This window comes from Schistocerca americana, chromosome 9 (assembly GCF_021461395.2).
Source record: "Schistocerca americana isolate TAMUIC-IGC-003095 chromosome 9, iqSchAmer2.1, whole genome shotgun sequence".
Classification (NCBI taxonomy): domain Eukaryota; kingdom Metazoa; phylum Arthropoda; class Insecta; order Orthoptera; family Acrididae; genus Schistocerca; species Schistocerca americana.
The window spans coordinates 146,106,462-146,120,105 of NC_060127.1; the positions used below are offsets into that span (position 1 = coordinate 146,106,462).

General features: G+C 40.5%; 1 protein-coding gene across 2 annotated transcripts in view; it reads right to left on the reverse strand.

The window, feature by feature from the left end:
• LOC124550902 overlaps window positions 1-13,644 on the reverse strand; it is a 119,709-nt gene that overhangs the window by 19,792 nt on the left and 86,273 nt on the right. For both annotated transcript variants that reach the window (XM_047125685.1, XM_047125684.1), the window contains exons 5-6: window positions 4,787-5,072; window positions 2,246-2,430 (exon numbers count right to left, since the gene is read on the reverse strand). In XM_047125685.1, the coding sequence (XP_046981641.1) occupies window positions 2,246-2,430; window positions 4,787-5,072 (471 nt within the window). The remainder of the gene's footprint in view (window positions 1-2,245; window positions 2,431-4,786; window positions 5,073-13,644) is intronic.

Here is a 13,644-nt window from a genome sequence, read left to right on the forward strand (position 1 = left end):
TATAAATTGAAACCTTAAGTCTTTGAACCTTTCACATACATTTTGGAACCATTTAAAATGCTGTAAAAATGAGTCTTATTCATCTTTCAAAACTAAAATTATATTAAATAAGGCTAGGTTTTGATTTTTATAAGCATGTTATGTGATAACGTGGCAATAAACAGGTTTTACGTATGGCAAAAATTTCAGTTGTTTATAAAACCTATTCAACCTAAAAGCGGAAGCTGTCCTTTTCAGGGAATGTAGAACTATGTGGTACTAATCAACAGAGAAAAAAAAAAAAAAAAAAAAAAAAAAAAAAAAAAAAAAAATAAAAAAAAAAAATAAAATATATATATATATATATATATATATATATATATATATATATATAATAGAGGGAAACATTCCACGTGGGAAAAATATATCTAAAAGAAAGATGATGAAACTTACCAAACAAAAGCGCTGGCAGGTCGATAGACACACAAACAAACACAAACATACACACAAAATTCTAGCTTTCGCAACCTATGGTTGCCTCGTCAGGAAAGAGGGAAGGAAAGAAGGAGAAGGAAAGACAATAGGATATCCTATTGTCTTTCCTTCTCCTTCTTTCCTTCCCTCTTTCCTGACGAGGCAACCATAGGTTGCGAAAGCTAGAATTTTGTGTGTATGTTTGTGTTTGTTTGTGTGTCTATCGACCTGCCAGCGCTTTTGTTTGGTAAGTTTCATCATCTTTCTTTTAGATATATATATATATATATATATATATATATATATATATATATATATATATATATATTCCGTCCATAAATTATAAAAAAAGTTCAGAATGCTATAGTAAAAGAACTTTGACAGGTAAGTCCAAATGGAGGATTTCTTTGCAATCATAAATTAATTATCTTAAAAAAAAAAAAAAACACACACACACACACACACACCCAACAAAATATGTAGAACTGTTCCAGAGATATAGCCTTTTAAATTTTTTTCCAAATTTCACACATTCAAAATGGTATGCACAATGCCATCTTTGGAGGGCTGTATCTCGGAGCAGAACTTTTTTGGAGAAAAGAAAAAAATACGTGTTCCTTATTTAGTCCTTCATTTTAACATATGCAAAACTCAATAAAATCTGACACTACGCAGGTAAGATTTTTTTCCTAGGTCGCCAAATTTATTATGGACTACGCCATGTATTTTATGAAGAAGTGCATTTTCGTTCTAACACACGTGATATTTCTTCATCTTAACATGATTCGCAATTTCAGACCTTCCATCATGTCCAACAGAAAATTTTGACTTGCGTAATGTACATTCTACAGTTTCTCCACAACCAGTGGCAAAAGTAAACTCACTTTTTATACTGCTATAAATATTCCACTTTCGGTTTGGTACGATGCAACACTGAACATGAATCATTACTATCACCAGTGCAAATCATTAACCATAAAAAAGCAAGATTGTAGATCAAGTTGCACAAGTGGCACTACCTAGCATAAGTACTTGTGCAATGTGCAGCAAATTGCAAATCAAACATCCGGCTGTTCCAGGAAAAATGGGACAAACAGACACAGTACAAATGGGTCATATCCCTTTGATAGACCCAAGCGCAAGTTCTGTCAAATTTACTCATCCACCACAGCAGTCTCCAGTTCCTTCACAAGTTTATCTCAACCCATCAGAGGCGGGACCACCCGTGACAGCAGCCACGTTATGTACCGGCTCTGCTGCAAGTCTCCATATGGGCACAACCCCAACCAGCTGTAAATCTGACAGCCACTACAACTGCGGCACAATTCAACTACCAGTGGCAGAAAGCGTTGCCAAGCATAAAATGCTTCACAATCTGTGCCGTCTGGATGCTTCCTCCCAGCACCAGCTGCTCCGAACTACATAGACGGGAGTTATCCTTTGTTTCCACGATCCTGCTGGCTCCCTCCTTTGCTGATCCCCTACTACATCCCACCACCGTCTTAACTTCACCTGTTACGCACTCACATCCTCTCCCATGCAGTCTCTCTCCTTCCTCAGTTCTGTCACACCCACCCAATACCCTCTTCCTCGTCATTGTCATCATGAGTTCCACAAAATTACTGGCGGCGGTGCCCATGTGTCACACTCCTGTCCCACACACCTGTTGCCTCCTTCCAAGCTGCTAGCCATCTACAAAACTCCTTCCCACACCCCACCTCTTTCCTCCCCTCTCCTACTCACTGCTTAACAATGGATCCAGGTATAAGACAAAATTTATTTACTTCTTTACCTTATTGATCCTTAGAACTGCAACCAGCACCCGATCAATCTTGTTGTCAATCATTTTCAACAACCTGTTGTTTGCCGGTCCATAGTGCTGGTACCTCCAAGCAGCGTAACCAAGCAGTACCGTGCACAAAATTGTTTCAAAGCACCGTAGATACCACACCCACTGGTAATGAGTTGCTGCATCATCTGAAGCAGTAAGGAGTGAAAAATCAAAATTTTTTTTTAGCAATTAATAACTTATGTGCATTTAAAAAGCAGTCCTGCTTGTGTCTGTGTATGTGCGGATGGATATGTGTGTGTGTGTGTGTGCAAGTGTATACCCGTCCTTTTTTTCCCCTAAGGTAAGTCTTTCCGCTCCCGGGATTGGAATGACTCCTTACCCTCTCCCTTAAAACCCAGATCCTTCAGTCTTCCCCTCTCCTTCCCTCTTTCCTGATGAAGCAACCGTTTGTTGCGAAAGCTTGAATTTTGTGTGTATGTTTGTGTTTGTTTGTGTGTCTATCGACCTGCCAGCGCTTTTGTTTGGTAAGTCTCATCATCTTTGTTTTTAGATATATTCTTCCCACGTGGAATGTTTCCCTCTATTATAACCTGAGGACAACACACACATCCATGCCCGAGGCAGGATTACAACCTGCGACCGTAGCGGTCGTGTGGTTCCAGACTGTAGCGCCTAGAACCGCTCGGCCACTAAGGCCAGCTGTGTGATGTCCTTAGGTTAATTAGGTTTAAGTAGTTCTAAGTTCTAAATTATCAAATACAAAAAGTCTTAGTTGAAGGAAAACAAGTAATAAATGAAGAGACAGCTCTCTGCAATGGAACTCTGTTCTCTGCTCTCAAAGATCCAAGAATTATTAGATAACACACACACACACACACACACACACACACACACACACACACACACAAAATGCACAGACACCTCTGAAAGATTCAGAACAACGGCCAGGTACACCTTCAACTGTTCCACTGGCAGCCATCTTATTTTTACACCTTCAACTGTTCCACTGACCGCCATCTTGTCTGTTTTTACAGCTGGTAAACAGTGACAGTGACAGTGACAGTTCAATAACATAGTGAAGAAGAAGATGAAAACACAAAACGTAAGCGGAACATAATGTAAATACAAACACAAAGACGCACACCCACACCCACATACAAGCTTCTACATAGAATTTATTAATTTCAGGCACAGGCATAACAGTCTACAAATCATAATTTTTACTTAAATAACTTGTCTACATTAAGTTGTATATGTATAAAATCAAAGATGAGGTGACTTACCGAACGAAAGCGCTGGCAGGTCGATAGACACACAAACAAACACAAACATACACACAAAATTCAATCTTTCGCAACAAACTGTTGCCTCATCAGGAAAGAGGGAAGGAGAGGGGAAGACGAAAGGAGTAAACCTGTCCTTTTTTCCCCCTAAGGTAAGTCTTTCCGCTCCCGGGATTGGAATGACTCCTTACCCTCTCCCTTAAAACCCACTTCCTTTCGTCTTCCCCTCTCCTTCCCTCTTTCCTGATGAGGCAACAGTTTGTTGCGAAAGCTTGAATTTTGTGTGTATGTTTGTGTTTGTTTGTGTGTCTATCGACCTGCCAGCGCTTTCGTTCGGTAAGTCACCTCATCTTTGATTTTATATATAATTTTTCCCACGTGGAATGTTTCCTTCTATTATATTAAGTTGTATATGGTTGCAGATGACAAACTGCGAAAGAGATCAGTCACTGTAAAAACATAACACATCAGGAAAACTACACCATGTGGTAAAAAAAGTTGTTGTTGTTGTCTTCAGTCCTGAGACGGGTTTGATGCAGATCTCCATGTTACTCTATCCCTTCTTCTAGTCAAGTTGTGCCACAAACTCCTCTTCTCCCCAATTCTATTGAATCCCTCCTCATTAGTTATGTGATCTACCCATCTAATCTTCAGCATTCTTCTGTAGTAAAAAATGTATGAATTCATAATTTAATGTGTTTCCTCAAAAATGTGTAACTACGATTTAAAAACTAATATTTACATGTATACAAACAGTAAAGAACATTCTTTATATTTAACACCCATAAAATAAAAGACCACTGAGGTTGCTGCAACTGCAGTGAAACATGTATGGGATGAAAAACAAAACTGTTTTTTTGCTAAAGGCGGACCCTCCAAAAATGTTTATCACTTCATATATGTTGCTCGAGTTAATGTGACATCCATTCACCCAAAAGTGTAATCATTTTATTGAGCAACAAAATGCAATGAGTTCTCTTTTATCCCTCAACCCTCTGCAGTCAGTGAAGAAATCCACATGGAATAATTAGTGGAACTGAGTAGCAGGTCCACAGCTTCAAGAAAAGATAATAAGGCAACTGTCAAGACTGAACATGGTAACTTTTATTACAAACCTCATCAGGGCGACACTCAACTGAGAAGCGAGAACTCTGTTACAACCCCCTAACAAGGGAATCCCACACTGTTCAATTTCACTGCTTTTAGTGAAGAGGGAATAGACATATATAGTTTCTTCAAATACTTCTTGTACTCTTACCAGCAAACCAATTTGCAATAACAGTCTCCACAATGGCCCCAGCAAACAGCACAGCAAACATGTGCGGTACCATACTGGAACCGGAACGCGTTCGGCCGAGAGCTGCTAAGGCGACTGCAGCCACGGTGAAGAACAGCACAGTGCCAAAGAACGAGGAGCCACTGAGCAAGAGATTCTGGACGGCGAGCAGTACAGTCGATACTTGTCCCACGACGGTGCTCACCAATAGGAGATCTGACAACATCTTGCTCTGCACCTCGGCAGACTCTTGCAATTGCTGTGACATCTGCACACAGTATGTACATCTTTCAAGATCTTACATTTCAGTTAACAAGTTTTTCAATAAATGTATCACCTAAATACTAACAAAAATATAAAAGTCAAATACAATAATTTTTCTCAAGTTTCTAAGAAACGTATGACATCTGCTGCTGCTAGCTTTTTTTCCAACCTATAGAGTCATCAATAGAGGTAAAAGTAACTACAGGTTTGCCCATGTATGTGTTGGGGACTCCTGTCATTCTTGTTGAATATTAATGAGCTTGCAGACAATATTATTCGTAACTTTTCACAGATGATGCAGTTACCTATAATGAAAAGAACTGCAGAAATAGGCAGTTATATGTTAATAAGATTTCAATGTCCCAGTTGTAAATTCTTTAACAGCGTATGCCGTACATTACTCCAGAGAGGAAGGATCATTCCAGAACGTAATCCTAGACTGTCGGTGGGGCTTTTTTTGCAACATTCGTTCTCCCATGGGCAAGTATTATGAATCTGAAAGGCGGAATGTAGGAAAGAAAGTGGCTGAGAGTTTCACGACCTGGAAATGGTGGTCATGATGCAGGCTGCATTTGCTACAATTAACTTTTCTCCATCTCTAAATCAGCAGAAGGCTGGGCTAAAGTTCAAATTGTTACGATTGGCCTCTTGAGCAACGGAGTCAATGTTGAAATTTGTATGTGTGACTTTAGTAGACAGGTTAGTTAAGTGATTTTATTTATCTATCTACCAGGCTGTATGGGGCCACGCAAGCCAAAGCTACTTGGTCTTGCAACAAGTCACTACACAGTTTACACGCTGTTGATTGGAAATTTTATAAACATAAGAATTGAAGTCTTTTACAGTTTCTTCAATTTTAATCTACAGTAAAGGAGTTTTGCTATTTTGGGAGCAAAATAACTGATAATGGTCGAAGTAGAGAGGATATAAAATGTAGACTGGCAATGGCAAGGAAAGCATGTCTGAAGAAGAGAAATTTGTTAACATCGAGTAAAGATTTAAGTGTCAGGAAGCCTTTCTGGAAGTATTCATACAATAGATAGTTTAGACAAGAACGGAATAGAACCTTTCGAAATGTGGTGCTACAGAAGAATGCTGGGGATTAGATGGGTAGATCACATAACTAATGAGGACGTATTGAATAGAATTGGGGAGAAGAGGAGTTTGTGGCACAACTTGACTAGAAGAAGGGATCGGTTGGTAGGACATGTTCCGAGGCAGCAAGGGATCACCAATTTAGTATTGGATGGCAGCGTGGAGAGTAAAAATTGTAGAGGGAGACCAGGAGATGAATACACTAAGCAGATTCAGAAGGATGTAGGTTGCAGTAGGTATTGGGAGATGATGAAGCTTGCACAGGATAGAGTAGCATGGAGAGCTGAATCAAACCAGTCTCAGGACTGAAGACCACAACAACAACAACAACAAGAATTAATAAAGCACAAAAAATGCAGACAGTTCAGGAATAAATAAGATATTACAAAGAAAAAATTCTCTACTACTGTGAAGAACTCGCACACAGAGTATGAGTGCAGCACAAATTATTCGTGCAATTTAGATTTTAAGTGTTGGAGATTACCATTCGGTTTCTTTTCAGCCCTGCCAGAAACCTGTTGGAAATGAAACCTATTCAGAAAGTGAAGAAGTTTTTGTGCCACACGTGTTATCTCAGTGAAAATTGTTTTTCTGAATGAATTAACATTATCAACAACAAATTCATGACTACGTGTAAGTACAGGAATGTCAGAGTCAAAGTTTCGAGACATTCACAGTGTCTTGCATAAAATTCACAAACCCACACTGTAGATCTGCCCTTTTTGGGCTAAAAATATTCTTGATTAGTTTACAGTTGCCCAAAAACATTCAATCATACGAGATAATAGAATGACAGTAAGTAAAGAACAAAAATGGAAAGGATAGTTGTTACCCACCACAGAGGATGTGTTGAGTCATAGAGAGGCAAAATGAAAATGACTGCTAAAATATTTATGCTTTTGGATGAAATCATCCTTCTGAAGTAGGGCACTTACTGCTGGGCTAGCAGCACTTAAGCTGCGTGCGAAGGTTGAGAAACTTACAGCAACAGATCGAATCCGGAGTAGTGTCCTTGGGAAGTGAATGAAGTCCACGACAAACAAGGTCATGATATGTGATGGGGAGCAGGAGAGAGGGTAGGGTAGAGGTGGGGGCATAGGGCATGGAAAGAAAGATGCTGTGATGCCTGCAGGAACAGGATATGGGTGCTAGGTGCAGTGTATGAAGGCTATGATCAGGGATGGGGGAGTACAAAGGGGAAACAGACCAGTATTTGCACTGGCAGGATAGAAGTATGTGTAGTGCAGGGGTGGAAAGACTAGTGAAGCCTGAGGCCAGGGAGCTTACAGTAGCAAAGTGCATGCTGGAGGCAGAGTTCCCACCTGCACAATTCAGGAAAGCTGATGAAGCAGTCATTAAAGTGAAGCACATCGTGCTGAGTAGTATGTTCAGCAAATGCGTGGTCCAGCCGCCTCTTGGCTAGAGCTTGGGTTGTTAGCTGTCATGCCCACATAAAAATCATCACATTGATTGCAGCTTAGCCGGTAGACCACACGGCTGCTAAAGGCAAGATCACTTGTGAAAGCAGACAGTCTGCACGAATGGCCACGGCCAAACTATCGCCAAGAGTAGGCTGGACCCCTAATTTCTGAACACGTCACCCAACGTAGTATGCTTCACTTTAAAGATTGCTTCTCTGGGGTTTCTGAATTGTGCAGGTGGGAACACTCCCTACAACACATTCTTCACTAGTTCCTGTCCTTCACCCATTTCCTCCCCCTCCCTTGTTCCCACTCCAATTCTACACATGGTGCCTCCGGTCCTGCCAGTGCATCTACTAGTCCTTTCCCCTTCTTTACTCTCCACCCCCAGCACAACTTTCCAACACTGAACCTAGGAGTCCTATCCAATCCCTGCATGCACCCAAAGCCAGAAGTACAGCATGTCCCCCACCCATCTCTACTCCGCTATCCCCCCCCATCCCGAGCCCATGCCACCTACTTACCCTCACTACCCACCCCTCGCAGATTGCTGCACACATCAGACAGACAGGCCTCAGTGTACAGAGACACAGACAGAGAGAGAGAGAGAGAGAGAGAGAGAGAGACAGTGTGTGTGTGTGTGTGTGGGGGGGGGGGGGGGGGGGGGGGGCGTGTGTGCATGCGCGCCCGCGATTCAATGCCTCCTCTATGTGGTGATTAGCAATTTATTCTTTCCCTTGTCTGATACTTCCAAAGAAGCTTGTCATCTACCGTCAGTCCTAACACGTTCTTTAGCTGACCACAATAAGATTTCGCCTTCACAAGACTTTTGTGTCCAATATTACAAGTAATGTGTTCTATTGCAGTTATGCTATAATTTGACTTCAAAAGACATATCAGCTAGCTCATTTACATTATATTCCCTATCTTTCACTGTAACTCCTGGGTCATCTACAAAGAGAATTTTTTTTTAAAATCATGTATCATGTTTAGTGACAGATCACTAATATACATCAAGGAAAGGGTTGGATCCAGAAAAAGAGGCTCATGGCACCACTAACTTTACGTAACTGTAGTCAAGTTCAAATCTCTTACCAGTTTGTTGAGACTGGAGGACAACCTTCTGCGTCCTGCTTTTAAGAAAGCTATACCTAAAACTTTGTTTACTGACCCTGACAATTCAGTACCGCTCAAATGCTGTGACATCTGCTGCCAATGGTGTCAATCTCAAGCCATATGATGGGACATGAGATCAGCATGCTGCTCTTCTGGCTGTGGTCAGCTTCCCAGACCTCAGAGTGACTACTTCACCCCAAGTCAGCACCAATGATCATCCGAGATAGTGCAGAACCACGATTCATTCCTGAATGTAAAACACCATTTATCGGCAGTCCACACTTTCCACTTGTGGAGCCACTCCTAATGCACCATTTCTGTTGTGGCGTTAACAGCATACTATGTACGGGCTAATAATTCCCTATTGCAGATGCTGCTAGTCTATGACCAATGGTGTGGGATGGCACACAAAGTTGCAGGGAGTCCAGTACTCATTCATGGTGTCAGGCCCAGACGTGAAGGGATTACTATTTGCTCAGAGCACAATATGGCAATCCTCCCTAGGGGTGGTCAAACGTAGTCGATTGGAACCTCAACCACGAATATATCTGTCCTCACATTACCATAAAGCCGAACATCAGGCCACTGTCACATTTGAATGCCCAAAAAATCTGGATATTGAACGGTTCGACAGCTGGCCACGTGGAGATCTACAAAAATGTCAATTTCAAACTGTCAGGTGCTAATAATGCTGTCTAGTGATTACACAACCATATCTGTGTCCTTCAAATTAATCACTTGGCATCTGACACTGTTCACATTCCTTAAGTATCTCACACGGTGCAGTAACTGCATTAAGCACGAACAACACACACACACTCTGGTGGCCGTTATATCTGACACAGAGAATTGCAACTCTAATCGTTCACAAACCTGCCAACGACGTGTATGTGTACGAAGTTACATTGGCATCCAACCGTTTCTTCTGGGTGCTTCACTTTTTTGGTTGGTTGGTTGTTTTGGGGAAGATCAGACAGCGAGGTCATCGGATTAGGGAAGGACAGGGAAGGAAGTCGGCCGTGCCCTTTGAAAGGAACCATCCCGGCATTTGCCTGGAGCGATTTAGGGAAATCACGGAAAACCTAAATCAGGATGGCCGGACACGGGATTGAACCTTCGTCCTCCCGAATGCGAGTCTAATGTCGAACCACTGCGCCACCTTGCTCGGTCCACTTTTTTTTTTTTGGTCAGGCTGTGTAATTACATTTCAGTGAGTCCAGAATTCTCACAATGCAATATATAAATAATAAAATTATGAGACGGAATGGTGGTCAATATTTAACTTCAGGAGGGTAAATTCTTATTAGCAGACAATGTAATGGTAATACTATTGATACTTGCATGACATAAGTCAGTCAAAGTCCTCAGAAATTGCTGATTCTCAGGATCAATCTGGACTGAGTGCATCTTTTACAGCAGACACTGTCACTGTTCTATTCAACAATGCCCAAGCACTACTGTTCACACACAATACATGCCAATTATTGAATAGGATTATCAGTAAAGCTCAGGTGCGACAAAAAAAATCTAACAATTTTTGACATACCCCGCCTTGACGAAAATAATAATACTTCTGTGATACAAAATACACTAATTCATGCTTTAAACAGATTACTTGAATGAAATCATATCTACTTACATATAGGCCAATGATTTGTAGATGAACATAACAATCAAGAAGAAATCCATGTTAAACAGCAGGGAGGCATGGTGAGTACTGCTTTATGCATACATAACAGGACTTTGTTGATAAGGTAAACAGATACATGATAATTAAAAAAGGCTTTGCACAATAAAACTCATTTAATGTAACACAGCCAATAAATACAATAATACACACTGCAAATCACATGCTAGTTCACCTTTAAAGTCGTAATTGTGGCCTTTTTAGCTTCCTGCAAAAAGTCTTGAGAAACTGTTTTGTCATATTAGGAACCGCAGCTCCTGGTCTACAAAATACAAATAAACTCCAGAGATTATCTGGAAATGGACTCTTTTCTATTTTTATTCAGAAGGGTGAAAACTTGTTCACATTCTGCATTGCTATGGGGTATGGTGAGAATAGAGAGCATTACTCAAGGAATTTGGTTCTACTGAAGAAGTCTATTGGCTCCACGAATTCTTGACACTTGCAGCATCTTGATTTGCAGCCAAATTGTCATCTACCTGAAGAGCTGTGAACTGCCTTCGAAGCTCATTCATCACTCCACCTGTAGTTTCATTCTCTTCTTTGCACAACATGATAGGAAACCCTTCCAAGAAACAATGAATGGAAAAAAACTGTGCGTCTTCAATTTTGTCTTACCTACCAACTTGAGCATGCTTTTAACACATCATCCTTAAGTGGAAACTTTTTGATGATGTAGTCACAGGCAGTACAAAAGTAGTCATTCACTGATGAAAGGAAAAGGGGTCTATCTGTATCCCGGAGATCATTCACTATGTTCGAAGCCTGAATGCCATTAACTAACTAACACCACTTCTTTGATTTTGAATGTAAGTTGTAGTCAGCTTCAAGCAATGAGGAACTTTTGACAATTTTGGGCTTAACAAACTTGGTGAATTAACTGCTTTAGTAGATCCATTAGAAGTTCTAATAAAAAGTGAACTTAAGGGGAAGAAGTCTGAAGAGCAACATTCAATTTGTCAAATACAGGAATAGTCACATGAAAGAAAGTTCAAAAGGCCTTGTTCAAATTTGTAGATAGGAACATAAATAATTTTTCCTCACATTTTGCAGCAGACGTCTTACTTTTTAGGATGGATTTGTCACATCTGGAAGAATGTACTATTCTTTTACAGGCACGTGTAGCAGCAGAATCAAGAATTATCTTCTTCTGATACTCTTTGGATGCACTTTGTTTAACTCTAGGTATTCTGAAAGATGTCAAACTTGTGACAATGTTTTGGGTACATAATATTACTTTGTCCTTGAAGAAAGGAAGAAGCAGATCCTACTGGTCCAGTAGTCTATCCAAACATCTGCCTAAAGATAACGACCTAGTGCATACAAGCTTCAGAATTTTCTTTGTCTCTTTATTGTAAAGCTCTGAAATTTCTGAAGGCGTTCTTTCCTTCTGACATTCTTCTCTAAGAAATAAAATATACCAATGAGAATCTCATCCTCTTTCCAAACTGGTAATCTTCTAACACCTTTTTCAGCTGCTGGATTAATCGAGTGGCAAATGCAACCTATGATGGCAATACCTGGTTGAACTTCCTTCAGAACTGCTGAAACCCCATGTTTGTGTCCTATCATAACAGGAGCATTGCCGAAGCAGAAAACCACACAGTTTTCAGTTGGTATGTTATGAGAATTCAGCTGTGATAACATCAGATTACCTATGTTTTGCTCTGTGGAACCCCTATCTAATGCTGGTATGGATAGCACAGTGCTCACTACTTTTTCCTGTGGAATATCATACAATGTAAGAACAACAAGATACAACTTGGCATTCGTGTTATTGCTTCCATCCATTGCCAAAGGAAAGGGTCCATTCTCAAGGCACTTAACAGCTGAAGTTGATGCATTTTTTGCCATTTTATTTAAAATGCATGTTGTTTACATGCGACCACAGTTATATTTCTTTGCAACTTTTGATGTGGGTTCATCTTCTTACATAAAGCACCAGTATGATCAGCTACACTTAAGGATACACCGTGTACAATCCAAAAGGAAGTACACGCATACTTGGTCCTAATTACACCACTGTCAACATTTCCAGACTTGGCAAAAAAGGTGCTGATTTTCTTGTTATCTTCCTTCGATTTAACATAACTTAAGTGTTTGCCACACTTCACAGGATTACTTAAAACGTTTCGTGTAATATCACACCCACATACGAGGTGTGGCTAGAAAAAAACCGGACTAGTACTGGTGAAACAATAAAACGAATGGAATAAGGCTGAAAGTCGCGTGGCCTGTCACGTGACTCTCGCTCCGCCTACTGCTCGAGTTTCATCTGCCTCCTGCACTCAGTCTGCCCGTGGCGTCTGTTTTAAGTAGTTGACGTTTTGTCTGTGCGTCGGAAAATGTTGAGTGTACAGAAAGAACAGCGTGTTAACATCAAATTTTGTTTCAAACTAGGAAAATCTGCAAGTGAAACGTTTGTAATGTTACAACAAGTGTACGGCGATGATTGTTTATCGCGAACACAAGTGTTTGAGTGGTTTAAACGATTTAAAGATGGCCGCGAAGACACCAGTGATGACACTCGCACTGGCAGACCATTGTCAGCAAAAACTGATGCAAACATTGAAAAAATCGGTAAACTTGTTCGACAAGATCGCCGTTTAACAATCAGAGCAGTGTCTGAGTTAACAGGAGTTGACAAGGAAAGTGTTAGGCAGATACTTCATGGAAGTTTCAACATGAACAAAATGTGTTCAAAAATGGTTCCAAAGTGTCTCACAATTGAACAGAAGGAACGCCGAAGAATGATTTCTTCTGACATCCTGGAAAACATTGAAAGTGATCCCGCCTTCTTACAAAATGTTATTACTTGCGATGAATCGTGGTTTTTTACTTACGATCCCGAAACTAAATGCCAATCGATGCATTGGAAAACTCCTGGTTCTCCACGACAAAAAAAAGCACGAATGTCAAAATCGAAATTCAAGGAAATGATGATTGTTTTTTTTGACATCAAAGGGATTGTGCACATTGATTGGGTACCAGAGGGACAAACAGTGAATCAGCATTACTACATTAGCATCCTGGCTACCCTACGTGAGCGAGTACGGAGAAAACGGAACGATTTGTGGAGAAAAAAGTCATGGATCCTTCACCAAGACAATGCCCCAGCTCACAGTGCGTTGTCAGTGAAGACGTTTTTGGCAAAACACAACATTCCCATCTTAGATCATCTACGCTACTCACCTGATTTGGCCCCCTGTGACTTTTTTCTTTTCCCTAAAGTCAAGTCAGCTTTGAAAGGAACTAGA